The following is a 27,926-nucleotide window of genomic DNA, read 5'->3' on the forward strand; positions in this document are numbered from 1 at the left end:
CTTCACATCATTAGTCAATCATTACATAAACTTGTACAATTCACTGAGACGTACTGTAGTCCAAGAATTCTTTAGCAATGTTTTGTGTAGCACACTGAGCTCTGTGCATCTTATGAGTCAGAGATTATGGGGGGGGGGGGGGGGATGCAAAATCTTGAGTCATCTTTCTGGAAAGGAACATATATTTTTGGCATGAAATCTTGAGAATTATATTTACAAATTTTGTATAAAGCATACAGCTGTAGCTTTTGAATTTAGAATGGTCCATTGATAAGAGGTGGTTTGAAACATCACTTTATCTTTAAATAACCCGTTGAGGACGGTTTGATTTTGCTACAACACACATTTCCCATAGACACTTGCCCGAGTATACTCGGGACTCGTCCTCAACGGGTTAATAAAGCTTTACCAAGCAGGATGAATTCAAATTTTCAAATGATAAAGTAGAAATTCATCATGAGGGCAGACTATAAGCAACATGTAATTCTATAGCATTTAAGTAAGTCATGTAGAAAGAATTGTATCCTTCAAACATTTATATTCCACTTGTGATTTTTCAATGAAAAAAACAACAACCGATAGGTATGAAAGAGAGATAGATGGATAGGCAGAGAGAGAGAAAAAGAAAGAAAGAAAGAAAGACAAAAAGAGAGAGCAGCATAGAGTCCATGGCACAGGAAAATCTTTTCAATTGCACAATACTGCTTTTCTGCTCACAAATGTCTTTTTGACTTTGTATCCAGACCTTTTTTGATACATATATTGTAGCTCAGTCAAACAACTTCAACACTGGCAGCACGTATCATTAAGCAGCAAATCATGCTTTCCTCAACTATTCCTTTGAACTAGTCTCTCATCTCATGAAATGAGCCACATCTTGATTTGTAATGAGTGCTTCTGTGCACAAACACACCATTAATTCTCAAGCTGACTGACTCTACTTTAGTAGTCCTTCACTCTGGTCTTGATGAGAGAAAACAAAGTCTTTAACCCGTTGAGGACGGACTGATTTTACTATAACAAGCATTTCCCATAGATACCTGCCCGAGTACTCTCAGGACTCATTCTCAATGGGTTAAGGCCAAGGTCTTGATGGTGAACATATTTATTTTAGAAGGTACTAGAAATACATGTTTTAATGTCTGCTGATATAGTGGTCAAAGTAGCCATCACCAGTCTCATACTTTTCATTGCAGTAATATGACTTCAGGGCCACTTTCAAGACACATGTAATTCAAAGGTTTAGGGAAAAGGAAATTAATACAGTTGCATATCTGTTTATAATATCCTGCAATTACCAACATAGTAGAAATGATTTCAGCCTTCCAATATTGGAGAATAGTTATGACCATGTCACATGACCTATATATGCAAAGAATGATGGATTGTGAGTATTTAGCAGGTGATAGCAGACTATTCAGGTGAGATTAAGCTTACTATTCACTACTCTTTCAGGCAGCCTTGAGGCTTTTGACATCACACTATTGGTATCAATGGCCAATTATGACTCTATAGCCAGAAAAATAGTCGGATGTGTGGTAGTGCCTCAAAACTCATTTCATTCCAAAACATTTTTTTAACAGTCAGTATGATACAAATTTAATGAAATGTTCATAGTGCTCAGATTGCCTGACATTTAGTTTGTGTGTCAGTTTTTCTGTACACATCAATATGTCAACCTGTAATCGTGCGATTCCTTTCTTCCTGAGTGATACTAGCTTGTCAAGTGAAAGGCGTTATCAATTTATCAGTTGAGTTAATTGTTCTTCCTCTTCCATGCCTGGATGCAATGCTTTTCAGCTGATCACTGATCACTCATGCAGAATGCTGCCTCTCAAGTGTGAAATTAATAAATGTTATAGTTATCTTTGAATGGTCACGCTTCTTATCCTCACCAGTTACCTACCTACCTACAATGTAGCTGGCTGGCTGGCTGGCTGTTTGGCTGGCACACGACCGTACCCCTTCTGTTGTGTTGACGTTAGGAAATGCTACATTTAAGTAAACTCACCTGTTTTTCTGCATATCAAATGAGAGTGGGAGCCACCGAGGAGTACCTATGTCATTGTCTATCTGACTGTGATAGATTCAAAGTCTAGGTCATATTTATAGGTCAAATAAATAAATTTCCCCCCAGGAAGAGATTTACAGTAAAACCATGCATACATAAAGAGAAAAAAAAAATCTCCTTAGACCATTGTATGTAGGGATACGAAGGTGTCAGGGAGGAGCAAACATAGGGAAATCTGACAAGAATTCCTCAGCTGAAAACTCTGAACAATTCTGTAGACACCTCAGGCAGGACTTGACACTGACTTTTCTCTCTAATGGCCCGTTCAGACCACTAAAATCTTAAAATTTGACATATTTTGGTGCCCCAAAAAGGAAATAAATTGGCCCAAAATAAAAAGGGAGCATGACAAACCATTTTGAATCTTACTTGCCTGATCAGACCACAGAAAGATATGTCCCTTTTGGAATTTGGTAGCACGGTATAAGTTTTTAGTGGCCACAGGCCACTGGACCACCACTTACAGTATGTGGAGCCATGCCTGTGTTTTCTTAGGCAATCATCTCATCACTGTCTGCTTGATATTTGACATTCTGGTGAAATTAAAAAAAAAGGCATAGGTCTATCATTTCACAAATAGATAGAGAACAAAAAATGAAAATTGATCTGGGACTCTGCGGGAAAGAGAAATGTGTATGGAGGTGCTGTACCACTTGTGCCAAATAACAGATAATTATTCAGACAAGAACTCTCCATGTTGCTTCCAAATATAAATTTTTAATTACGTAGGTAGGTAAAAGCTTATTTAATGAAAATGGTATTTCAATAAAGACCAAGTAGACAGTGAGTTTCATCATACAGCAACATACAGCAAAAATACACAATTCCACAGTAGTTAGGTCAACAGTAGAAAGCCCTTAATCCCTCCCCCACTAGGATACAATCAACCCCCCACACAGACTGAACGTATAATGTACTGTATTGTGCCTTCAGCTCCCGTGGAACTCAACTAGCACCGTGTGAAATGAGGCGATCAATATGACTTCCGCTACGTGTGAGACTGGCAAAACTAGAGCCATAACGCTACATTTACTTCTGCTCAATAAAGATGTCACTCAGTATTGATTAGACTCTCGATGAACTTCTGTATCAGTAATATAAATAAAATTTTGTTTATTGTCATCATCTTCACCTAAGCACGTGACAGTGTCCTCCATGACTTTTTGTTCTACATTCTTTCGCGTTCATTTTCCTTTTTTTTCTCATCATATGTGTTGCCTCTGTAGAACACTCAGTCTACTGAACAAGGTTTATCAGATTGATGAAAACGCTTTTCATTTTATCTGGGAGTTCATCATGGCACTCTGTATTTAAGACTGTTTTGTCAATATTTTGCTTCAGTCTACTTTGTTACATTTAATTTACTACAGTTGTCATTACAATTGGAATTTTTTTTTTCTTTTTGCTACTGATATTTTGGCAATGATGTAATATGCTGTGTAGGTCGTACTAATACAAGAGAATGCCAGAAAATTAGAAATCATCATTGTCAAACAAGCTGCAACAATAGCATCGTGCAAGAAGTTCAGTTTAATAAGAACGGTTATAAATGCCACTTGCAACTTTCAAAAGAGTTGAATCTCGCTCACCGTGAATAGAGCATTAACCATTAATATTAAGGCTGGCAAATCATAGCCTTCTCCGTCACAGGGTATCAATTTTGGTTATCTTATACCAGTGGTTTCAATGATAAACATTGACACATATTGTAGCCATGTCTTCCGTTACAGAATACATTTTTCCCAGATTGGTCAATGACTACTGGAAAATGTGGTTATCTTTACCTGTTAAAGATTTCCTCTGAGTATGATATTTATCTCATACCAACTAGAATGATAAGATGGGACTCTGATGGGTTTGGCAATTTCTAACCACTCAAAGTTGACAGAAATTGCCAAATGGTGACTTGAAATGAAGCAGAGAAAACTTGTGACCTGCCTAGCATAAACATATATCGTACCTGTTACAGCATGATGTTCAAACCATATTCTGATTACTTTTTAAAGCCATATTTGTGAACCACAATAAGAAAATTGTGACTAATATATTGATTATCAGTCAGAAGCACAAGTTATCGCATAATGCATGTTATGCTTCTCTTTATTATCACAGGACTTTATTAGAAAATACTGATGTATATATATAGTGAAATTCAAGAAGTGCTAAGTGTGTCACTTTAGTATCTGTAGCTTTCAAAGTATTCCTGTGATCAAATGTGCCGACCTCATGTACAATAACATCCATGATGAAGTTGCAGACATATACTCAAGCATTATTTTACTTTTATTGACAGTCTTTAGTGTTGAGCACATAATCCTTTACTCTGAACCAGTGTGAATAAACACCAGTACTCCAACAAGCCCATGGGTACATCTTGCCACTGTCATAGTAACACTCTATGAAAGTCTTATAAGTGTGACACCCTTCTGTGATAATAGCCTGACAATAATTGATAGGTTTTGTTACTCTACATATAGGGAGTTATTTTCAATACAGTCATGCTGTAATAATACCCAGGTATAAAGAGTGTCTCCTCCTCTCGTATGACCTTTTGTAATGATGACAATACAAGCCATTCAGTCTCCCAGAGATTGTATGGGTTAATGAAGAATGTGACATTTTGCCTAAGGAAGACGTCTTAGCAGGGAAGTTTCCCACATCCCTAGTCTTAGTGTTACCATCACCTGACTGTCCACACCTTTTAACCTTGTGTATTGTACATTGTACAGGTGTCCACAGGGTGACTTCCATCACACCACAGCAGCAGGAGTAGAAGCTCAATAAGTGCAGTGGAAAACAATTGCTTCCTTCACTTCCACACACAAGATGAATTATTCATGCCTCATTGATGTTCACTGCCCTTAGTGTCTTGTGGACACAGCCCAGTGGACAGAAGGTGATAATGAGACACCCCTCATTGTTTAGCACAATATGATTAGGAGGACAAATACCAGCCCAGCATCTTCCTTTTGTCTCCTGTTGCTGTAGAAACATTGTCTCCCCCCATCTAACAACAGTTCTCAGTAAGACCAGCAAAGTGTTTGTGCACTATGGAACATGTAGCGCAAACAAAGAGTTGATCTTTTTATTGTTTGTCAGAGAATGTTCAAGCATTCATGGGTGTGGGGTGAAGACTGGTAGTTTACTCAAAGAGTTCCTAATCCCTTAATGCTGCCTGAGTGAGGGATTTACATGGACTATTCATTAGCTGGACCTTTTATGCATCTCATCAGGACTTGACAAATAGCAGGCAATATCCCTCTAGCTGATTTTCGTTGTATCTCTCAGGATGGATAAGGTTATTATGTGCACTATGAAATGTTGATAAATACCTGTGTTGATTGGACTGTCCCAGATGTCTGCCCTTCCTTTCCGATGTATGCATCAGGTTTGTACCATATCAAATTCTTTCCCCAATACCATGTGTCATACTTAGATATAGATCAGTAAGGCAAAAATTATTCACTATCAGCATGAATATAATGATTTAAATTTTATTTGTTCCAGTTCTCTTTTATCTTTTCATTTTGTATTTGTGTTTTCCCCTTTTGTCTAACATCACATAAAGTAAATACACAAACAATTGAACCTCCATGCATTCTTTACTGAGGATTTTTGTTTGTCTTGAGGCAGCTATTTTTCATCTGGGTGAGAAATTTGATAATGGTCCCATCATTAATAACATGATTTGTTAATGACAAAACTGATTAACTTCAGTTACCCTCACCTCCATACACACATAGTGCATTCTACTGTGGAGTTCATGTCAAGAAACTTATCTGAAGTCTTGTTAGTATCTAACTTAAGTGGCACTTGATCATAGGTTTCTCAGCCTCCCATTAAAAACTTGATGTCAAGCGTCTGTCAAGAGGTTCATTGCAAGAGATGGTCATCAGACAGGGGTATATATGGTCAGTGGACCAAAGTTCAGTGATATGGCATCAAACAGTATGATTCTCAAGGCATCAGAGTGTGTAATGAAGGAATTGCAAAATTATGAAATGCCTTTTATGATGGCCATGCTACTTATCACCAGGGAAGCATGACAAGGTTTATAGACTCAAAAAGATTTCTGTTTGTGGACTAGAAAGCTAAATCTACTATGGTATGGTTTATTAAATGAAATGTTCTCGCAGCCAAAAGGCTGAATTGCAACATTTGTTCACACAATACATAGTTGATTTAAAAAAAAAGTATTTACAATTTTCAAATCATTCATCACTATTTAAAGAATAACAATTAACATCATTTACAACATTATTCATTATAAAATATATTACATTCACTACATTCAACACACTGTACGTGACGAATAAACATAAACTGATTAAAAGGGACCCATGTGGTTACTTCCTTTTTCTTACATTGTATTCACACCTTTCCCCTCCCTCTCTCTCACAAACACACATGCACGCGCAAACACAGGTACACTCACATACACATACACACAGTCATCTCTTCATCACATCCAATAAGTGACTCTCACACACATAAACACATACAGACACTACAAATTCTCATTCTCCCACCACACGGCATTACTGATTATAAGTGTACATTCGTCACACTTAAACTGCATTTTGATCACATAATGTTTACAAACAGTCAAATGTACAATGTAATGAATGTTAACAAATATTGATGGGAGGACAACAAAATTATAGATTCTGCATCATAAGATAATCTGATGCGGTGTGATATCATAAAATATGCCTAATATACTCTCATATACTCTCATAATATATCTCCGGGAATTAGAACTACAAATAAATGTTTGGTTAGATATGAATAAAGACCTTTTCATTTTATGAGACAAGAGAGTTGAAGAAGACTCTAATTCACAATTTATGAAAACACTTCAGAGGCTGAAGCACAAACCATTCCATGACTTGCCACATTCATAATATTCCTACATCAACAGTTCAGGTGTGGCAGGAGGCATGGGGTATGAAAACTCAGGTTAACAATATGGAGTCTACTACACTATGACCAGCCTTCCTGTAGCTCCAGGAGGTACAGAAGGTACTTTGTATTCCAGTAGACTTTGTCGCTTCAGGGGTAAATGAAGATAGAGATTACATGTATAGTCACAGTTGACAGTGATAATAATTATCATTTATATAGTGCTTATTACTAAAGTTATTAAGCGCTGAGCATCTTGAAATAGAAAAGAATTAGAAAGGAGAAATTAGGTCATGAAGTAAATACTTGTAAGATGAAACAAAAATTACACACATCGTAAATCATAGCGTATAACATTAAGCTTAATTAATACAAATTACAGATCATGAGGGAACAGGTGGGTTTTGAGTAAATTTTTGAAAGACCCTTCTGTAGGAGTTCTGCGGACATGGATGGGTAATTTGTTCCAAAGTGTAAGTGCAATAACACTGAAGGTATGGTCGCTGTAGCAAGTATGGGTCTGCAGTGCTAACGTACCATCTCTATTCTCCACTTGGTCTCAGCTGAATGGCTATCAGCATTCTCAGTCTTTTTGTTATAAATTTAGATGTTTTTTTCATACTTTTATTTCTGTTTATGATGTTTGATGTGAATTTCTTGTCAGACCTTCTGGTTTCTGTCACTCTCTATCTTTACAAGGTATTGACAAACTGGGTTAGAATAGTTATCATACACAGTGTGAACACATTTCAGTAGAAGGAGGAAGGGATGTGTGTGAGGCAATTAGCATGTCAGCGTGAGACAAAGAAAGCAAACAAGTCTTTAGTCACACCTTACACACTGCTGCTGGGTTTGTATCCTAAGATAGAAGACTGTCTTTTAACCCACTGAGGACGGGCTGATTTTGCTACAATACACATACATCCCTTTGACACCTGCCAATTCATACTGAACGGTCTTCAATGGGTTAAAGCTGTTAATTGTATGGAACTTTTGACTGGCTTCACAATTTGCTGAGTACCAATCTAAAGTGACTAATGAGAAAGAAGGCATGTCTAAAATATTGCAAGTCTGAGATTGGAGAAGAGAAAAAAAAAAGAGAGTTGAAAACTAACAAATGTTTACCAACACCTGAGAGACAAAAAAGAAAAAGAAAACACATACCGAAAGAAAATTAAAAATATAGATTTTTTTTTTTTTGCATATCTTATTGAGGAGAAATTGGGAGATATTCCATTAAAAGTTAAAAAGAAGGAATTCATGCAGAAAGTGATGGGCCTTGTAAGAGAAGAGACAAAGTAAAAAAAAAAGTCATCAGGAATGGGAAACATACACTGTATGTGAAAATGATAAAAGTATAATTGCTGTAAGATCCCCATTTGATGGATGTCATAGAGACAGATGGACAATAAATGTCATCCTGTGTAATACACATCTCATGGGCTATTGATTGCAATATCAGGTGGATAGAATACTACAGATCTTGCATCATGACGTGTACACAAAATGTGTGTATGACACAGAGGTAATGAGCTTAACCCATTGAGGACAGGCTGATTGTGCTACAACATGCATTTCCCATAGACACGTGCCCAAATATACTTGGGACTCATCCTCAACGGGTTAAGTGGTGTGATTTTCATACAGTATGAGAGATAAGCAAGCGGAAAGGAACTCTGCGAAATAGATGAGACAAGAGAGAAAAAGTTAACCAGACAGGAATATACTACAATGTACATGAAAGAATGTACAATTGTAGGTGAGATAACTGCATGTGTGGGGATTGACAAGAATACCTTGTATTGGTATGAATTAAACCATTATGAGAGGACAGTGTACATAGTTCTGTGATGGATGCTATTCTCAATGGCTTCTAGACCTTGGTAGATAGAAGTGAACATTGAGTGTAATGCTTTGCTGGTATTTGCATGGCCTGTTTACACGCCTCTTGGAACTCACTTGTTGTTTAATCATGAGGTAGTGTGCAAGCATCTCACACTCTCAATGTCTTTGTATGTTTTCTGCCTGGAGCTGAATGCTGTGTTTACTTTCAACTTCACACTGTTGGCCTTTTCACCCTCAGATTGTGGATACAGACATTGAGAGTAACATGAGGATGGGGAGAGTTCAGTAACATTTGGCTCTTCCAAGAAAGACTCTATGGAGGAAGGAAAGCAGTGAGTCACTATACTAATGTGGTTGGCTGCTATCGAGACAAAAAAGCATTACATGATTCTTTTTGAAAGTCCAGGCACAAACCTCAGCAGTTTGGGCTCATATGAGTAAAACTGTCCACATCACAGACCAGCTTTACTTCTTTCCATGATACAAAGGATAAAACTTTGCCTAATAATGTTTAGGGCAGAGACTTCAGGTGTTGATGGTTGATGGCATAGCCTGGCAGGTTGAACTGTGTATTCTTCTTTACTCCTGGTGTTGACTGTTCACTCTTGATGTCGAATTTTAACTTCTCCTGGTGTTGACTGTTATTTCCAGGTGTTAACTGTTAGCTCCCAGTGTTAACTGCTAGCAACTGGTGTTGATTGTTAACTCCTGGTGTTTACTGTTAGCAACTGGTGTTGACTGCTCTTTCTTGGTATTTATTGTTCAGTCCTGGTGTTAACTGTCCTTCCCGTTATATCACAGGGAATTACATGTAGGACTAAATTGTCTCTGCTTCAGGTATGATTGTCAGTCTGAGTATACCTCTCATTAAATCTAGTGAAGGAGATGGATGTGGGAGCTTGATTGGGCAATCATGGGATTTCCTCCTGTAAAAAGTTAGAGCTTGGACAGCATTTTTTTCATTTCCTTTGAAATAACAATTATTGTACATCTATCAGTTTTATGGTTACAAACCTGTCCTGTGTGGTAGCAGTTCTTTCTTCCAAACTGGATCTTGTGAAGATATGGATGTAAGTTGGTCTACCCTTTCTCCAGGGCAATTCCCCCTCTTCCTGTTTTCTTCCCCTCCCCGGCTGGGTATGACTTACTCCTATGAATCAAGTCATTATAGGAGACTTTCTTTTGAGTCAGGGAGGAGGAGAAGGAAGATCAAGTAACCCAAGGGAGGAGTATCTATCAATAGTTTAAGCAGCCATGCCATAATGAAGACATCTTCTCAGACACACTGTTAGATGTGAATATCTCACTAGGGACTGTAATCAATGAATAGAACCAGACCATGGATTTCTGTTGTCTTCAAGTTGATCATCCCTAAAGTCTCATTGCTTTGACGCACAAGTTCTATTTTCAGTATCTTTTGAGTTAAATTTAGTTCCAACTTTCAGTGTCTGTCCCCCTTTTCTCTCTATGATTAGTTCCATCAGGTCAAAAATAGCAGACTCTTTTGTGAGTCTTCCCATTTATCAAAGTTAACTAAAAATTACATCTGGTGTCGAAGCACTTTGTGTTGCTTAGTGGCTCAAAAATATCTGGACAAACCCGATGAGGTGTCAACAAAAGACCAGAATGTGGTACTGACACTAATGACATACTGGATACACCATAATTTAGCGCGCCTAAATATTCACGTATCGGAACTTCCCTATGATTTCACGAGTGGTCAAATTCGCGATCGTGGAGTCCTGTACTGAGCAGAGAAATGTATATGTGCACATCACATTCACAGCGTGATCAGAGTCAATATTTTTGAGTGTCTTTAATTTCGCAAATAGCACCTGACTCGCGAAATTTGCGAAGATAAAAACGTTGCGAAATGTTTGGCGTATACAGTACTTTGTTTAGAATCAAAGTGCACAACATTTTCTCTCTGAATTATGTTTATTTCTGTACTTTTCTCTAACTGTGTGGCTGTGACATCATCAGAATGGTACATGAAGGGAATAGCTTGACATCATCAGAATGGTACATGAAGGGAATAGCTTGACATCATCACTAATATGTAGTTGAGATGTGTGGCTCATAAATTGATAGATATTTAGAAGTATACATCTTGTGATGGGCCTATAAGAATACAATGCAAAGATAAAAGAAGAAGAAAAAGAACATTGATTAGGGGTGAATTTTTAGCCTGCACAATTCGCTCTCATAAAATCCAATAAAAAAGAGAAAGCTTGATGAGATCCATCTTATCATTATCTCTTGTAAAAGTATCAGAACTACTAGAAAGACATTTCATTTCCTTCGCATCAATCAGTTCTATGGTTAAAATCCTGTTCTTTGTGGTGGTAGCAGTTCTTTCTTCCAAACTAGATCTTGTGAAGATGTGGATGTAAGTTGGTCTACCCTTTCTCCAGGGCTATTCCCCCTCTTTCCTGTTTTCTTCCCCTCCCCGGCTGGGTATGACTTACTCCTATGAATTAAGTCATTACAGGAGACTTTCTTTTGAGTCAGGGAGGAGGAGAAGGAAGATCAAGTAACCCAAGGGAGGAGTATCTATCAATAGTTTAAGCAGCCATGCCATAATGAAGACATCTTCTCAGACACACTGTTAGATGTGAATATCTCACTAGGGACTGTAATCAATGAATAGAACCAGACCATGGATTTCTGTTGTCTTCAAGTTGATCATCCCTAAAGTCTCATTGCTTTGACGCACAAGTTCTATTTTCAGTATCTTTTGAGTTAAATTTAGTTCCAACTTTCAGTTTCTGTCCCCCTTTTCTCTCTATGATTAGTTCCATCAGGTCAAAAATAGCAGACTCTTTTGTGAGTCTTCCCATTTATCAAAGTTAACTAAAAATTACATCAGGTGTCGAAGCACTTTGTGTTGCTTAGTGGCTCAAAGATACCTGGACAAACCAGATGAGGTGTCAACAAAAGACCAGAATGTAGTACTGACACTAATGACATACTGGATACACCATAAGTTAGCGAGCCTAAATTTTCACGTATCGGAACTTCCCTATGATTTCGTGAGTGGTCAAATTCGCGATCGTGGAGTCCTGTACTGAGCAGAGAAATGTATATGTGCACATCACATTCACAGCATGATCAGAGTCAATATTTTTGAGTGTCTTTAATTTCGCAAATAGCACCTGACTCGTGAAATTTGCGAAAATAAAAACGTTGCGAAATGTTTGGCGTATACAGTGCTTTGTTTAGCATCAAAGTACACAACATTTTCTCTCTGAATTATGTTTATTTCTGTACTTTTCTCTAACTGTGTGGCTGTGACATCATCAGAATGGTACATGAAGGGAATAGCTTGACATCATCAGTAATATGTAGTTGAGATGTGTGGCTCATAAATTGATAGATATTTTAGAAGTATACATCTTGTGATGGGCCTAGAAGAATACAATGCAAAGAAAAAAGAAGAAGAAAAAGAACATTGATTAGGGGTAAATTTTTAGCCTGCACAATTCGCTCTCATAAAATCCGATGAAGAAGAGAAAGCTTGGTAAGATCCATCTTATCATTATCTCTTGTAAAAGTATCAGAACTACTAGAAAGACATTTCATTTCCTTGGCATCAATCAGTTCTATGGTTAAAATCCTGTTCTTTGTGGTGGTAGCAGTTCTTTCTTCCAAACTAGATCTTGTGAAGATGTGGATGTAAGGTGGTCTATCCTTTCTCCAGGGCTATTCCCCCTCTTTCCTGTGTTCTTCCCCTCCCCGGCTGGGTATGACTTACTCCTATGAATCAAGTCATTACAGGAGACTTTGTGGTGAGTCAAGGAGGAGGAGAAGGAAGATCAAGTAACCCAAGGGAGGAGTATCTATCAATAGTTTAAGCAGCCATGCCGTAATGAAGACATCTTCTCAGACACACTGTTAGATGTGAATATCTCACTAGGGACTGTAATCAATGAATAGAACCAGACCATGGATTTCTGTTGTCTTCAAGTTGATCATCCCTAAAGTCTCATTGCTTTGACGCACAAGTTCTATTTTCAGTATCTTTTGAGTTAAATTTAGTTCCAACTTTCAGTGTCTGTCCCCCTTTTCTCTCTATGATTAGTTCCATCAGGTCAAAAATAGCAGACTCTTTTGTGAGTCTTCCCATTTATCAAAGTTAACTAAAAATTACATCAGGTGTGGAAGCACTTTGTGTTGCTTAGTGGCTCAAAGCTACTGGACGAAACCTATAATGAGATGTCAATGAAAATTCAAGAGCAAATTCCCAGCATTTCTCAGATATTTAACAGTGAAAAAAAAGAAAGATCTTTCTTCTATATTGTTGGAGTGCTTAAGGGGAATGAAACCTGAACATACATATAGATTGGATGAATACAGCAATATAATTAGAACACATTAGTGAAAATTTTAGGAAAATCAGACAATCCTTTCAAAAGTTAGGAATTTTTATAGTTTTGGTGTGGCCATCACTGGATGAGATGACTGTAACATTTTGTGATGAAAAAAAAATGTGAAGAAAATCTAAAGAAAATTGAGCACATTTTCATATTTCTAGCATTGTATCAGAGCATGAGACTTGCAATGTTTCTATACTTCTACTTTGGGATGATGTGATGTTGGTAACAGGAAATAAAAAGTGTTTTGAAATCTTCTCATGGAGCTTCATATCATACTACAATGAAGCCTTTTTTATCCTGGCTCATGCCTTGTTTGAGTTCTTTGTTTCCTTCTAGACCAGAATGTAGCACTCACAACAAGGACATACTTTAAACCTCTGAGAATGCAAAAATCTGTGGCATTGGTCTGAATTGTTTATTTCTGCGATAATTTGTAACTTGATAGATGTACCTGTTACAGCTAAGTACATGTAGCTTTGAATATTGCTGTATACATCTTACTGTGGTTGCTTGAGTCACATTCCTTGAAGTATATTGTATCCTGTATCATATGAAAAGCCAAAGAAGGCATAAGAATATCATACATGAATGGAGAGTATGAATTCAGGAGAATGTAGCCAACCTCAGGCACTGCAACAATTCCCAGGAAATGCTTTCAATTGTTTGTGAATTGTCATTGGCTTTTGGCCATAGGTTTTGTCAAGCATGCACAAGTTGTGGAAGCTAAAGAAGCCAAGTCCCAATCAATACTGACTTGCCAGGCTAGCCACAATGCCCATACAATAAAGTCAGAATTGTAGGTGCCATGGATTAGCTGTAATCAATAAGAAATGATTGTATGAATAGTGTAACATGTGTTGTATGGAGGTCCTACAATGCCTGCCCCCATGGAACCAGTACTAAGACCATCTCTGGTGTGGACCAGCAGTATGTTATCTTGTACACTGACTGGTTGGCTAGAGTGACCTCCATGGGTGTTTTCATCAATAATACGTCATTGTGACCACGGCCATTCTACAAAGCAGGAGAAAAGCATTGTTTGAAAATATTGACCATTTTAACAACCAAATTGTGAAAAGCTATCAAGAAACAGGATAATAATCTAAAACCCTTGAGTGAAAGCTAGGTACTATACATGAAAAAAAAAACAGTCTGATAGACTTGAATACATCCTCACACATAACATAAATGACCATCAGCTCTCAGCTGCACAGGGGCATTTAAAGGCCATGTGAACTCCAAGTGTACTTTGGCTGTAGAGCCTTCAAAGCACTGACACCACACCTGAATTATTGCTCAATGTGAAGCTGACGTTGATACAGTAACTAACAATACAGCTGTCATGTACAAATTGCCACCTTTCTCACAGAATAGTTGTCACCAATTTGTTTTGCAAAGCATTTAAGCAAAGCCATTACTTGCTACATTGTTACTGTGCAAATGAAAGCTTCAAATTATTACCATACCACAGAAAAAGACACAAAAACTCAATCCCTATCTCATAGTCCTCCTCACTTCTACTCACCTCAAACTTAAATATAACCAATAAAAGTACTAAAGGTGCCATTACAAAATGGCATTGGGAGAACAATGAGATATTCTACCACCTGCTAATCTGACTGTGATAAGTGCATCTAACCTGACATTCTGATCCGGCTGAACTTTTTCATTGAGCTATTCTAGTGTCTCTTTTCAGTACATTTCCCTGTTTTAGCAAAGAGGAATCTCACAAAGTCACTATGTCCACATCTTAGGTAGTTAATCATTAGCTGCCATTACATTGATATCAGAGGTAGTAGTCATTTGAGAAGTTTTGTACAAATCAACATAGGAAATTATGATATATGTGAGGCAGGCATACATCTGCCTTTACATGACATGTCTAAATATTGTTTCAATAATGACCAATGTCCAAATGTGCAAGTACATGTCTGGTGACTAGTGTAGATAAATGACTAATTGAAGAAAGCCTTGAGACTAATTTGTGTCACACAATCTGCTCTATGACTAGTTTACATTCGCTCAGCAGAGAACAAGCACCATAGCATGTTGATCTAAAGTTGATCAAGATTGATGGATTGATTGTAACACCGTCTCTTCTGCCATGTCAATTTGTTTCAACTCTCTTGTTTATAGCCAACCATGCACCTGCTGCTGTTTATTTTTAGGCACCAGTCACAGAGAGCAGATGATGAGCAAATTAATTCTGTCTCTTTTTTTTTTCATTCAGGGCTGTGTTGTTTAGAATGGATGTTTTGGAAGAGGTATTTATTTTTCGCCTCGAGCTTCTTGAAAAGGCTGTAGTATATCAGAATTATGATTTGTCTTTAAAGGGTATGATACACAACACACAAAAATGAGAGTCAATATTTTTCACAAGCAACATCTCAGATGCTGTTTGTATGCTGTGTTTTATTACTGCACTGTGAAACCTTGAAGGCAAACTGTGATGTTTGACAGGAAGAAGTCATGAGGCCACGGCCTAACATGTGACCTTAACTGACTGAATGAGATACATGTAGGCATCAAGTCATTATGCCGGCAGATTCACAAAGGCACACTAAATACATCTGTATGTGGGCTGCTGTGTTCATACCATAATTACAACCTCTCAAAACGTGTTATTTGCCATACTCTCTCTGCACTGTAACATGTCACGTGGTTTATACATGTAGTGTATCGTGAGACCTGAAATTTGTATCTACAAGGTAATCACTTTTGTGTTATACTGTATGGGGCTATGTCTATCTCTTTACCAGTGTTTCTAGCCCACAATTCCACCTGTAAAATGTTAAAACTGAACAAATGATTTACAAGATATGCTGAAGTTACCATGATCAAGTTTATGAATATGATTCCAGTTTCTAATACAGATTTTAGTCATGAGCATGAGCCATGGGCATGTTCATGATTTTATACATAAAAGTAATTTCATATCAGAGATTTGTAAGCTAAAGGAGGCTGAAAGAAAACTGGTGTCAGTGATAGGACAAAACTTTAGTTAGAAAATCAGAACATATTTATACAAGATGTGCAGTTGTCATTCCACATGTATAGATGAAATTAATCTTTGTGCCTCTCTCTGTCATTTTTGTGTATTTGCAGACCCGTGAAAAGAATCACATCGGTACTGGTGGGACTAAAGGGAGTCAGCCCATTGGAGTGTTAGGCAGGAGAACAAATGCCCTTCAGAATGAGGTAATACCAAACACCATTATCACTTGTTCACATTGAAGCTTTCCCTTACAAGAGGGAAATAATGCATCTGAAACACAACCCTCAATCATACCTCCTGTATCAATCTCATCCCATGCCTGGTGGGGATGAATGGAGGTAGTCTTAACTTGAATGGTTTGAATTCTTCAGTTCATCTCTTACTCATCCTTTGTCTTTCATTGATAGCAACTCTTAAATTCTGTCAGTTTATGTTCATATTTTATCTTGGGCATAACATACATGCATCAAGAATAGAAAGTCATTTGTCGGCCTAAAATATCATGGACTGAAGGATAATGGTTATTATGCTGACTGTTATATTCAGTCTTCTCCTTATAATCAGTGCTGAAAAAATATGACACAGTGTTGGCAATGATAATGTTTTATGAGTATCCAGATAAAGCATGAAGCCAAAAGAGTATTTTTTAACATCCTATTACATCACTCCAAGAAATGTTTCTTTTGTTGGCAGTGAGTGAAATTCTGGTTAAAACCCTAAAGAAATGCTTCAATTCGCACTCAGAGTTCCACTTGCTAGCCCAGCATACTTAGAAATGTTTCTTCCACTCATCATAAGCCATGTGCATCGTACCAGTCAGGGATTCTAGTGAAATCAGTCTTGCAGTAGACTGCCCAGTGCTGGATACATACAAAGGATTACATGTGTTCAAACCTTGTAAGGGGAGGATGTGTGCTCTAACATCTCAAATCAAAGGGTCAATACCCGGGTTTGATAAAAAACTCCTTCGCTGTTAGGACAGGGTATTATAGTGCTTGTCCACCTTAAACAGTTCTGCTAGTTTACCAATAATTGTCATTCATTGTTTCCAAAATCATTCTTACCATATAAGGAAGAGTCAGGAGATTTTCATTCTGGTGATTTTCAAGTGCTTACTAGCCTTGTAAATCATATTTGAAGTTATCTTGTCCCTACTAATATGTGTAGAAGTATTGTAAAAGTGGAAATTTTTGCCTAAGTAGTTTTTCACACTCTGCTGGGTAAGATAAATTTTGGGCATTTTTAGTTCCACAGGATCAACATCTTATGGTATCATATCACAAGCAAAATATTCCTGTGCGAGCCAGTTTCATGTTGCAAGAAATTGTAAAAATGTCCACGCTGCAAAAAAATGTCATTTTACAATATCTGTTTGGCTCCTGTTAGAAGCATGGCTTTAAATCACCATCAAAACAGAATTTGCACAGCAATGTAATCTGAAATCCACCTGTGAAAATAAAAGTGTAATGCATGGATAAAGTTGTATGATCCTATGCACCAATACAGACAGCAGCAAACAAGGTTTCCCTGGGAAGAACGAGTAACTCTGGCCATTTTTCTTAAAGAACAAAATTATTAGGAGTAGTCATGAAATATCAACTGGTAGAGTTTTTTTAATCCTGCAAAGTAATATATTCACCAAAAAACTGTGCAAACCATCAGTTTGTCAAAAGAACATGCTGCAAATTGGTGACTGGCATTCAATGCACCGTGTAGACACAAACTTTGATTTGCATTAATCACTATCATGAATCTGGGCTCCTTGCAAAATTCGTAAAAATTTCATACACGTGAACATTTCTGCCTTTATTGTACATCTTTTGCCTTTATTGCACATCTTTTGAATATATTTAAATTCAGTTACTTCTTGTGTTGCTGCTTTGTAAGCTACACTGATTCTCCAGGCTGTATGTGGCTGTCTCTCTTGGGACTCACATCCATATAAAGAGAAGTTTGCCCCTGAAAATCTAAATTTCACAGACCAAAGGGATAATGCTTGTACATAATGGTTGTTCTCTTTCTTTAACATCAAATATCCATTTATGCTTGACAAAGTGTGATCATGCATTGAGCAAGACCTGTAATTGAGTACCTTGGGACATGATTAGAGAGAGGTGTTCTATACCATTGTGAGTGAGAACAAACAGTATTCCCTATGGTAGGGACTAAATGGGCAATCTCTTTGTACTCATACATTTATTCATCAAGACTCTAACAAACACCAATCCATGGTACCACAGGTCTTCCTTGGATCCCGTCATTAAGGATGAGCGACACCAATGTAGCGTTCTGTATAAAACTCTTTTTATAGGCTCCTGTAACCTGTGGGATAGGATGTGATTGTTGCACACTCAAATAGTTACATCTTAAACAGGAATATAGAGAAGGGAAGAGTTGGGATTCTTCTTTCCTATCATGCAAGGAAGTAGAAATCATTTTGAGTGATTTTTTATACAGGAAGTACAAGTACACTGCATGATTGAACAAGCAAGCATCTCTATCTATCAGGAAGTATCGGTACATTTAATCCCATAATCAGAAAAAGAGAATGATTGTTTTAAAAAGAAAGGCAGCTTCTTTTTTCACTGTGTAAGCTTGTACTTCAAACCCTCATCTATTAAGGGAAAGGCTGATTACATTCAATCCAATTAGTTCTTTATAATACCTTCGTGGACAAAACATGTTGAGGGTAATTCTTCATTGAAACTGTGTGATTCCTCTTTCCTCCCGCACCCCCTCCCCCCATTCACATGTGTTGTTGGAGAAAAGTTGGACCCTTCCACACATTTAGCACACATAGTATCAGATGTTGATTAAGAAAGAGCCTACATTATGTAGGTAGACTTATATGCTCTTTTGTTACATGATCAGTTTTATTACCTGCCCGTCCAATGTTACACAATGAGACAAGAGTTGTCTCCTTCTAAATTTAGCCTGACCATGGCAACGTTTGCACCTGTCATTCTACTGTCTGATGTCGTTGTATGAAGGATTACAAAGTCATCCTCTGATGTAGTGATTACTTCCAGGAAAAAAATATATTTGTATCTATGGGATATGAGATTACAGCTGTGCTGTACCCTCTAGGGCCTCTAGCCTTTATATTTGTGTGTGATTCATGCACTCATGTACATGTAGGATCCTTAAAAATCACGATAAGGTTTTCCCCAGATTGGTTAATTTGTATTTAACTGTTATAAAATACAGTATCGGTATACTCCTGTGGAGTGTAATGTGTCCTTATAAGGTACAGATTAAGCCTCCAATAGAAATACAGTTTTTTGTTTTTTGTTTTTTGTTTCTCCATATAACTACTATGAACACAGAAATTACAGTTGTACATCTGGCCATTTCTCTTGTATGAAGATAATGAAATGAGCATGTATTCATATTTGGTAAGCATAAATAAGTCAATATTTCAATGTAAATACATTGTATTCGGCCCACTAAGCCAAGAATACAGGCTATTGAAGTATGTACAGTGTAGGCTCATCAAGCCATTGGAAGCTAAGCACTGCTTTTACAAATATTTCTTGACCAACAATGATTAATACACTGATTTATGGAGTAGTGTACTGTTTTTTGCAGTTACAGGTCATTTCTAAAATATTTTGAAGTATCTACTTTGCTTTTAAACAGTTTCTATGCTACAGAGTCCACCTTTTAAATTGTCATACCATATCTAGTTTAGATATGAATAGTGCTGTCACCCTGATAGATGTGCTACAGACAGCCCTAATGTAGCACAGACCTACCCCCAGCTGTATTAAATGTAAAAAAGAAGAAAAAAAAGAGATAATATTAACAGAGGGGTGAAGGTTGCGGGGTGAATTTTCTTCAATTTTGCCTGCCTCTTTTTCCAACATGTTTGTTAAGTTGTAGATCAGCAGTTGCAATCTTACACATATCATTTGTAGAGGGATACAAAATTGAAGAAAATTCACACCTCAATAAATGTCTTGTTTTTTATATATATGTTTTTTTTTACACAATTATATTAATCATGCATAAATTAGGTTTTAGGGGGATGAGGTATGATTTACCTACTTCTGGAAGATAATGGAGGATTTTACATTTATCAAAACAAAGATGTGACCACTCCTAGCTGGGTATGAGATGCACAGTCACCTGGTTTATGGCCAAGTGCCTGTTAGCCTACAAGGATCTAGGGGTCTCATATGCTCATTCACTTGGCTGGACGATGCTAAGACGCTGACCAAAATGTGGACCAATAAAAGTTTTCATATGAGCCAACACTCTTAAAAGTGTTCATCCAGCAATATTACGATACAGTCAAATCAACACTTTGACTGTGTGCATCATCTTCTAGGCCATTGTTTTAAATGGCTTAAGTAGCATTTTCTAATTTTAAACATAATAAAAGTGTTTGATTCAATACTTCATTTGTAGGTGTGTACACATGCAATCTTGTAGGTGTGTACACATGCAATCTTGTAGGTGTGTACACATGCAATCTTGTAGGTGTGTCCACATGCAATCTTGTTTGTGGCACAGAAGTAGACATGATAATGATGTCATGTCTTTATGTCAGTTTGATACATTCTGTAAAAACAAGGACGTAATAGTCTTCACCAACATACATGTAGCTGAAAGGGATGGTACAGTTTTAGTTGAGATGGGGCTACAGGTTTCTGATTTCTTGTTGATGTTTTTTCTTTTTGAGATAATGAGAAACCTGTTATGAAATATGAAAGATCATTTAATTCTAAGAGGAATTCAAAGTTGTCTAATGAAAATTGGTTTTGAAATGGCTGAGATATAATATCCAAAACCAAATGATCCTAATAAAAGGTGGGACCCACCTTTTATTAGGATTGCTTTGTTTTACTCTCTTTTTTTTTACATCTCAGCCATTTCAAAACTGATTTTCAAAAAGCTAAATGCTGAGTCTTTATCTCATCTCATCTAGCACCTTTGAAGCACTAAACTTCATATTCCACCTGTGTGTGTTTTTGTTTTCAAAAGAACTTCCAATACATATTTTGTAACTAGTTAATTTGTTATAAATTGTAGCTTTTTAAAAATTATTTAGTCATTATCTTGCTGCTACACTTTATACTGTACTTATCCCCAGCACATCCCTTTACCCAGCGTTTGGGCTAGAAGAGAAGCCGTATGAGATAGAAAATGTTTGCCCAATACCAACAGCCTTCAAATCAATCCCAGAATCCTTAGTAGTGAGTGGTCTATCATTGTGTCATCTCAAGAGATAGGAGTGTCTGGATTTCATCCATGGAGAGATGTCTTCTATCTACCTTGTCAACCATCCAAATTGAAGTTAGAATAAATGTGCAGAGTTAGGCCAGTGAATGATGTTGTTTGTGCCAAGGGACTTTGTTTAACAGTATGGTACCAAAATGGCTTCAGCAAAGCTGGATTAGAACCTCACATTTTAGCAGCACAATCTAATATCCCATCCAGTAGGAAGTTATATGTATCTCATAAAAACAGATTTTACCATCTGCAATTTGTCCAATTACTGTGGGTACCGTAATTTATTTTTGTGAATGGTGTAGTTTAAATGAGAGAAGAAGCTACAGCTATGTACATGTACACCTGTATACTCTAAAGAAGACATCTACTGGGACACAGTACAGTCTTTGAAAGAGACTTAACCCTCTGCATTACATACACCATTGATGTCAGTAATTTTGTCCTTTAGCTCTTAGCCAGTGATTATTTGAGAAACAATATGAGGTTTTTCTCAAAAACAGAGTTACCCCAGCAAATTTCTTGTGGTGTTGCTAGTGTATGTTAAAGGAAACCAAAACCCAAGAGCAATGTGGATTGAGGGAAAGCAGTAACATGAGTAGAACACATCAGTGAAAGTTTAGTGAAAGTTTAAGGAAAATTGGACAATCGATGGAAAAGTTATGAATTTTTAAATTTTTGGTGTTGGAATCACTGGATCAGGAGACTAATAGAGTTTATGATGTCATGTGTGGACAACAGTATAAAGAAAATATAAAGAAAATTCAACATGCTTTCACTCTTCTAGTGTAATGAAAGAGCACTTGACTAACCGCTTTCAGAAAGCAGGGGGAATTCTTACTACCCTTAACATATATCAGTATCAAGTTGATGGAATGTGTAATTTTCATGAATAATAATTTTTTTGTGGAACTAACTTGACCTGTGAATGCTTTACCCTGGTTACTAGTATGGGATATAGACATTTATGTATTGACAAGCATTTTTTCCTTTCTCTTTCTTTCTTGCCCTGACAGAAACTGTCCAGCAGTCTGCCACCAACCTCCAACACCCAGAGCTCCTTTCCCCAGCTGGGCCTGGGGCCCAAGGCGGGCACCATGGGTGAGTCTCTACCCCAGCTGACCAACACTCAAGGCCACTTAGTATCATCAGGGATACACCAGACCACTGTAGGGGATCATCTCAAAATACACCGGCAGAACACAAAGCTGTGAGTTCGCTCAAAACTTCCAAGGCATACCTTCTATCAATTCATTCTTCAAAAATTTCATTAACTACCTGCTCTCTCTTTCTATCTTTCCTTTTTCTCACTCTGTTTAATGTTCTTTTGCTCATAACTCTCCATACATTAAAAATGGTTAATGGGTCATATGTTTATACCATCTTACTTTATTTGCCTTTTTTATGTCATCTTAATTTTCTACCTGAACATGACTTTCACCACGTGTATAACTTCATTCTTTCCTCCGTGAAATTGAGCTACCCTTTATCATGCAAAGTCAATTCCTAATGTCTGACACAAGAGGGCAGCATTTTGAGATATGAATAAATCCATTACAACCTCCAAATGATTGGAAACAGATAATGATGCTGTCACAGTGGAGAGCCCCAGTGGATGGATGTTTGTGATAAACTCTGCACCGACAAAGGTTTACCAGTAATACAAAATTGTCCTCGTAGATTTGTTTTACAAAGTTTGTGTGGTAGGTAAGATATACAAATTTTATCAAAATGGCATTCATTGCAGTACACATTATCAAGGCCCATTTCCAGCTCAGAAAAAATGACTTTCATTATGATACTTTTTGAAAGGCAGACATGTGATACATTGAATAATCTATATTATTGTTATCTTAATTCGTCATGTTGTAAACCCAGGGAGGAGTTGAAGAGGCAAACCAAGAATGAAGGCAAAGAGACGAGATCACCCCTCAAACCTAATGGTAAGTAGTCTTACAATCAAGACCATGATGGGCAAGGAACTGTTTTCCCTTTTTCAATAGCCATTCTAGCCTAAGCTTACACTTTGCATGCAGTTTTAGGATCAAACCACAATATTGGAAACTTTTTACATTGTAGAATTGAATACTTGTTGATATGAATTATTTTAGTAATGACTGTCACTTACTTTGTGCAAAACCGATAGGAAGTTGCTATATATGTTTTCACATTTTTAAACATGTGTGTGTGCACCTTTGACAGAGGCCATGATGTACTACAGGGACAAGTTGACAGTCTTTGAGGAGGCTGAAATCCTAGACTACCAAGAGGTCTGGTTCCTTGGTGCAGAGGCCAAGAAGGTTGAAGGAGTGCAGGGTGCATCTCAGAACAATGGCTATGATGATGAGAATGGGTCTTACATCAAGGTCAGTTTCCAGTTTCAGTAGACGATCAATTGCAAATGTTTGACAGCTCATTAACCTATATATGACCAGCGTGTATACCAGAGGTATGGCAGGTTTTTAATCTCTTAGAAATCCAGTTGTGCACTTCGTTCAAGTTTTAGTCAAAATGTTTTCACAACTATAGTAATTTGTATAAAGTTAGTCTGAGATTCAAAGACTATTTCTAATACTATTTTCAGATTTGACAGCAGCATATTATTCAAAGTAGTTTATGTAAGTCCACATTTCAAGGTATAGAGCTAAGACTTGTCAAACTTTCAGATTTTTCTTCCACTCCTTTGCATAGGATATTTCGATTTGTAACAAAGGTTATGAAAAAGTTCTTCAGGAATTTTTTTAATGAGTACTGTAAAATGAATTCTTTCTTTTACAGGTGCTACACGACCATTTAGCGTACAGGTACGAGATTCTTGAAGTCATAGGTAAAGGGTCATTTGGACAAGTCGTCAAAGCTTTCGATCACAAACTTGGAGAGATGATAGCAATCAAGATTATACGCAATAAAAAGAGGTAAGAAGAAAGTGCTGTTGTCAGATTTATTCCTCATAGTTGACTCTTATTACTTGTTTCCTCTGTACTGAAAGAAAAGAAAGGATTGTAAATGGTTTCTCTAGACCAGAAGTCACAAATACAATGGCATTGTCATGTGTACCATCTACCATTAGTAAAACTTGTTTAGAGAAGCTTGTATCTTTGTGGAGCACAAGGCAGTTATTCATTACCAAACTCTATTTTCTAATGAGAAATTATATCAGAAAAAAACAGCCCTTAACACATAGATGTTCAGAAAGAGAAGAGATTGGCATTGCAAGGGTTATCATGGAGTAAGCTGCTCTATGTTGGTCACTGCAATTGACTGCAAACCAAACTCAGTGTACTACACTTGATATACACACATCCTGGTGAGATACAATCAGTGTACTACACTTGATATACACATCCTGGTGAGATACAATCAGTGTACTACACTTGATATACACATCCTGGTGAGATACAATCAGTGTACTACACTTGATATACACATCCTGGTGAGATACAATCAGTGTACTACACTTGATATACACATCCTGGTGAGATACAATCAGTGTACTACACTTGATATACACACATCCTGGTGAGATTCAATGAAATTGACATTTCTGCCTCTTACCACTTCACAGGATCAGCATCTTGCTAGAGTTTCCTAGAAAACAAACAGTACACCGCAGAAAGACATAAATATCTGATTTTTCTATAGCACTGTTGTACCATGAGTGCAACCTACAGTATAAATTGTAGTTACCTTGACAGTGGCAAGGCCATGCCCAACAATTAGGGCATTCTAGTGGTTGCTATGGTAACTTACTACAATGGTCACAAAAGAAAATTGTGTTAACCAAGAGGGCCAGGACATACATACATGTAACATACTGATTGTAAGCTGCTTTCCAAAGGACAGACATTAATGATGTGATGAAAATGATTTCAGTTTTCATGCCGGTCATTGTCTCTGTTTTCATGTCTAAAGTATGTCTTGCATGTTACTTTTTTGTTTGTTGCTAGGTTTCACCACCAAGCATTGATAGAAGTGAAAATCCTGGATGCACTGAGGAGAAAGGACAGAGACAACTCACACAATGTCATCCACATGAGGGAATACTTCTACTTCAGGAATCATTTATGTATCACCTTTGAACTCTTAGGGTGAGTAGACAACACAGTGATAGTAATACAATGTGTTTCCTGAGTAGATATATTATGGTGTTGATAGTGGAGTACCTCAGTGAGTTGGCTTGTTTTATGATAACAGTCATAACTAGGCTGTGCACAATAGAACTGTTAACAAGCTTTACTGATGTAACAAATACTAGAGTACCAGATGTTTTTGAATGGTTGTGTTGTTAGGAGAGAGGAAGAAACGTCTTCATTTTTCCTCTCACTCTGTTTCTTTTCTTTTCTGTACCTGTACACTTCATGAAGTAATCTCTATGTAGAGATAGACACCATGGATCAGTATGTAAGTTGTATTGTCATTCTTTAAATGGAATACATCCAGTCCAGTACCCCATTTGATTCTTGGCTCTTCTCTCTCCCCAGAATGAACCTGTATGAACTGATCAAGAAGAACAATTTCCAGGGGTTCAGTGTGGCCCTCATCCGACGCTTTGCTTTCTCCCTGCTCCAGTGCTTACGTATGCTACACAAAGAACGCATCATCCACTGTGACCTCAAACCTGAAAACATTCTACTCAGACAAAAAGGTCAAAGTTCAATAAAGGTCATTGACTTTGGCTCAAGTTGCTATGAGCATCAAAGAGGTGAGAAGAGCAAGCCTTCTAATGTTCAATGTTTTCATTTCTTTTCACTTTTCAATATGAATACTTTATGGTTTGTTTCAAATCTATGTTGGGCTCTACAATTGAAACACTATTGTTGTTCCCACAAATTGAGTTTTGCATGATATTTAACATGTAACCATAATTTGATGTAAATGAGGAGATATTGTGCTGAAATGTACAAAGTTCTTGCACATTGTAAGAATAAATGTGTCATGCCAAGTAATTATGAAAAGTATTTACATTATGTTTCTTGGTTTCATAAAGTAATGATACAATGTCTAAAGATTTCTTGCACATTTCTCCACCTGTCTGCAGTGTACACATACATCCAGTCTCGCTTCTACCGGTCCCCTGAGGTCATCCTAGGTCTCCCCTATGGCTTACCCATTGATATGTGGAGCTTTGGTTGTATCCTGGCTGAACTCTACACAGGCTATCCTCTCTTCCCTGGGGAGAATGAGGTGGAGCAGCTAGCATGTATCATGGAGGTAAGACACCTTCCACTCATCAGTGTCATACCCCTTTCACACCTAACTAATTTCACCTGAGATCTCCTTGGAACTCCCAGGTGATGCTCTAGTGTGAAAGGCATCATGAGTGTTAAAATCCCATGTAAAATGCCAGGTGACTTTTCATAAATCTCACCCATGAACTCCAGGTGTCTCCAGGAACTCCCTGGTGATGCTGTAGCACGAAAGGCATCGTGGGTAAAGGCCATTTTATCCATGTGCCATTAAACTTGTAATGGCACTACAGAAGATTGGACAAGAGAGATTTAAGCAGGAGGTTATTGGCTAGTGTGAATGAAATTCTTTATGGGACAAAAGACTCTGGCTCAGTTTTTACCAGGACTCACACAGTGAATACAGCCATCCAGGTCTACCAGCTCTTTCTTTCAACTCATAGGGGCAAACTAAGGCCAGAATGGTGCCAGCTGTGGCCAAGTGAATACACAGAGTAACTTGACACTGTTGTACCATAGTGATGTCATAATGCATGTGTAAAGAAAGTTGAATCATTCAGTGCTGTTACTGACAGTGTTGTTCTGTAAATGTGTTTCACAACTTTGCTTGTTACCGAGGATAATGATGCATACACTGATGGTTAGGAAGATAACAAACCATAATGTATCTCTCTCCGTCTCTCTCTCTCCATCACACCAGATCTTTGGACTGCCACCACCTCACATCATAGAAGAGGCTCAAAGGAGAAGACTGTTCTTTGGTAAGACTCTTTAAATCTCTCTTGACATCACACACACAAACACACACACATCAATGACTCATATATTGATAGTGATGTAAGATACCACTGTATTACATCTCTATCAACTTTTGCTTCTGTTTTATAACAAGGATATTTCCTGTTTAGTTGTCTTCAAGAGTTCATATAGACACTGCTGCTGTTTCCAGCCACCAGTAAATCTGCTTCTAGCTCACAAACCTCGTATGCACCTCCTCCTCTCCCAGTGAATATTGCACCCTGGACAGAAATTACTGGTCTTCCGCTCCATGGTTTAGACCTCATTCTCTGGCCCCATAGCATCCTGCATCCAGTCTTAGCTTACTGTATACGCTGATGTTTTTGCGATATTCTCGCGAATGAGGAGGTCACGGACATTTTCACGAGATTTTGTTTTCTTTAATTGACACAGAGGCCTTCATAAGCACACTATTACCTTAGTGCATGGTGACATTTTCGCATGTTGTAAAATTTGCAGTCCAAATGTGATTCATGAAATTTGCGAAAATTAAACCCTCGCAAAAATAACAGCTTATGCAG

General features: G+C 37.5%; 1 protein-coding gene across 1 annotated transcript in view; it reads left to right on the forward strand.

Annotated features, from left to right (window-relative positions):
• Window positions 1-27,926, forward strand: part of LOC139733561 (dual specificity tyrosine-phosphorylation-regulated kinase 4-like) — a 93,664-nt gene that overhangs the window by 62,302 nt on the left and 3,436 nt on the right. Inside the window, exons 3-11 of the mRNA XM_071644372.1 lie at window positions 16,300-16,392; window positions 22,438-22,631; window positions 23,300-23,364; window positions 23,624-23,787; window positions 24,200-24,336; window positions 25,369-25,509; window positions 25,903-26,123; window positions 26,460-26,632; window positions 27,308-27,368. Coding sequence (XP_071500473.1) covers window positions 16,300-16,392; window positions 22,438-22,631; window positions 23,300-23,364; window positions 23,624-23,787; window positions 24,200-24,336; window positions 25,369-25,509; window positions 25,903-26,123; window positions 26,460-26,632; window positions 27,308-27,368 — 1,249 coding nt within the window. The remainder of the gene's footprint in view (window positions 1-16,299; window positions 16,393-22,437; window positions 22,632-23,299; window positions 23,365-23,623; window positions 23,788-24,199; window positions 24,337-25,368; window positions 25,510-25,902; window positions 26,124-26,459; window positions 26,633-27,307; window positions 27,369-27,926) is intronic.

Source organism: Diadema antillarum, unplaced genomic scaffold (assembly GCF_040938485.1).
Source record: "Diadema antillarum isolate AM-2024a unplaced genomic scaffold, OU_Dant_1.0 seq00000483_RagTag, whole genome shotgun sequence".
Lineage (NCBI taxonomy): Eukaryota > Metazoa > Echinodermata > Echinoidea > Diadematoida > Diadematidae > Diadema > Diadema antillarum.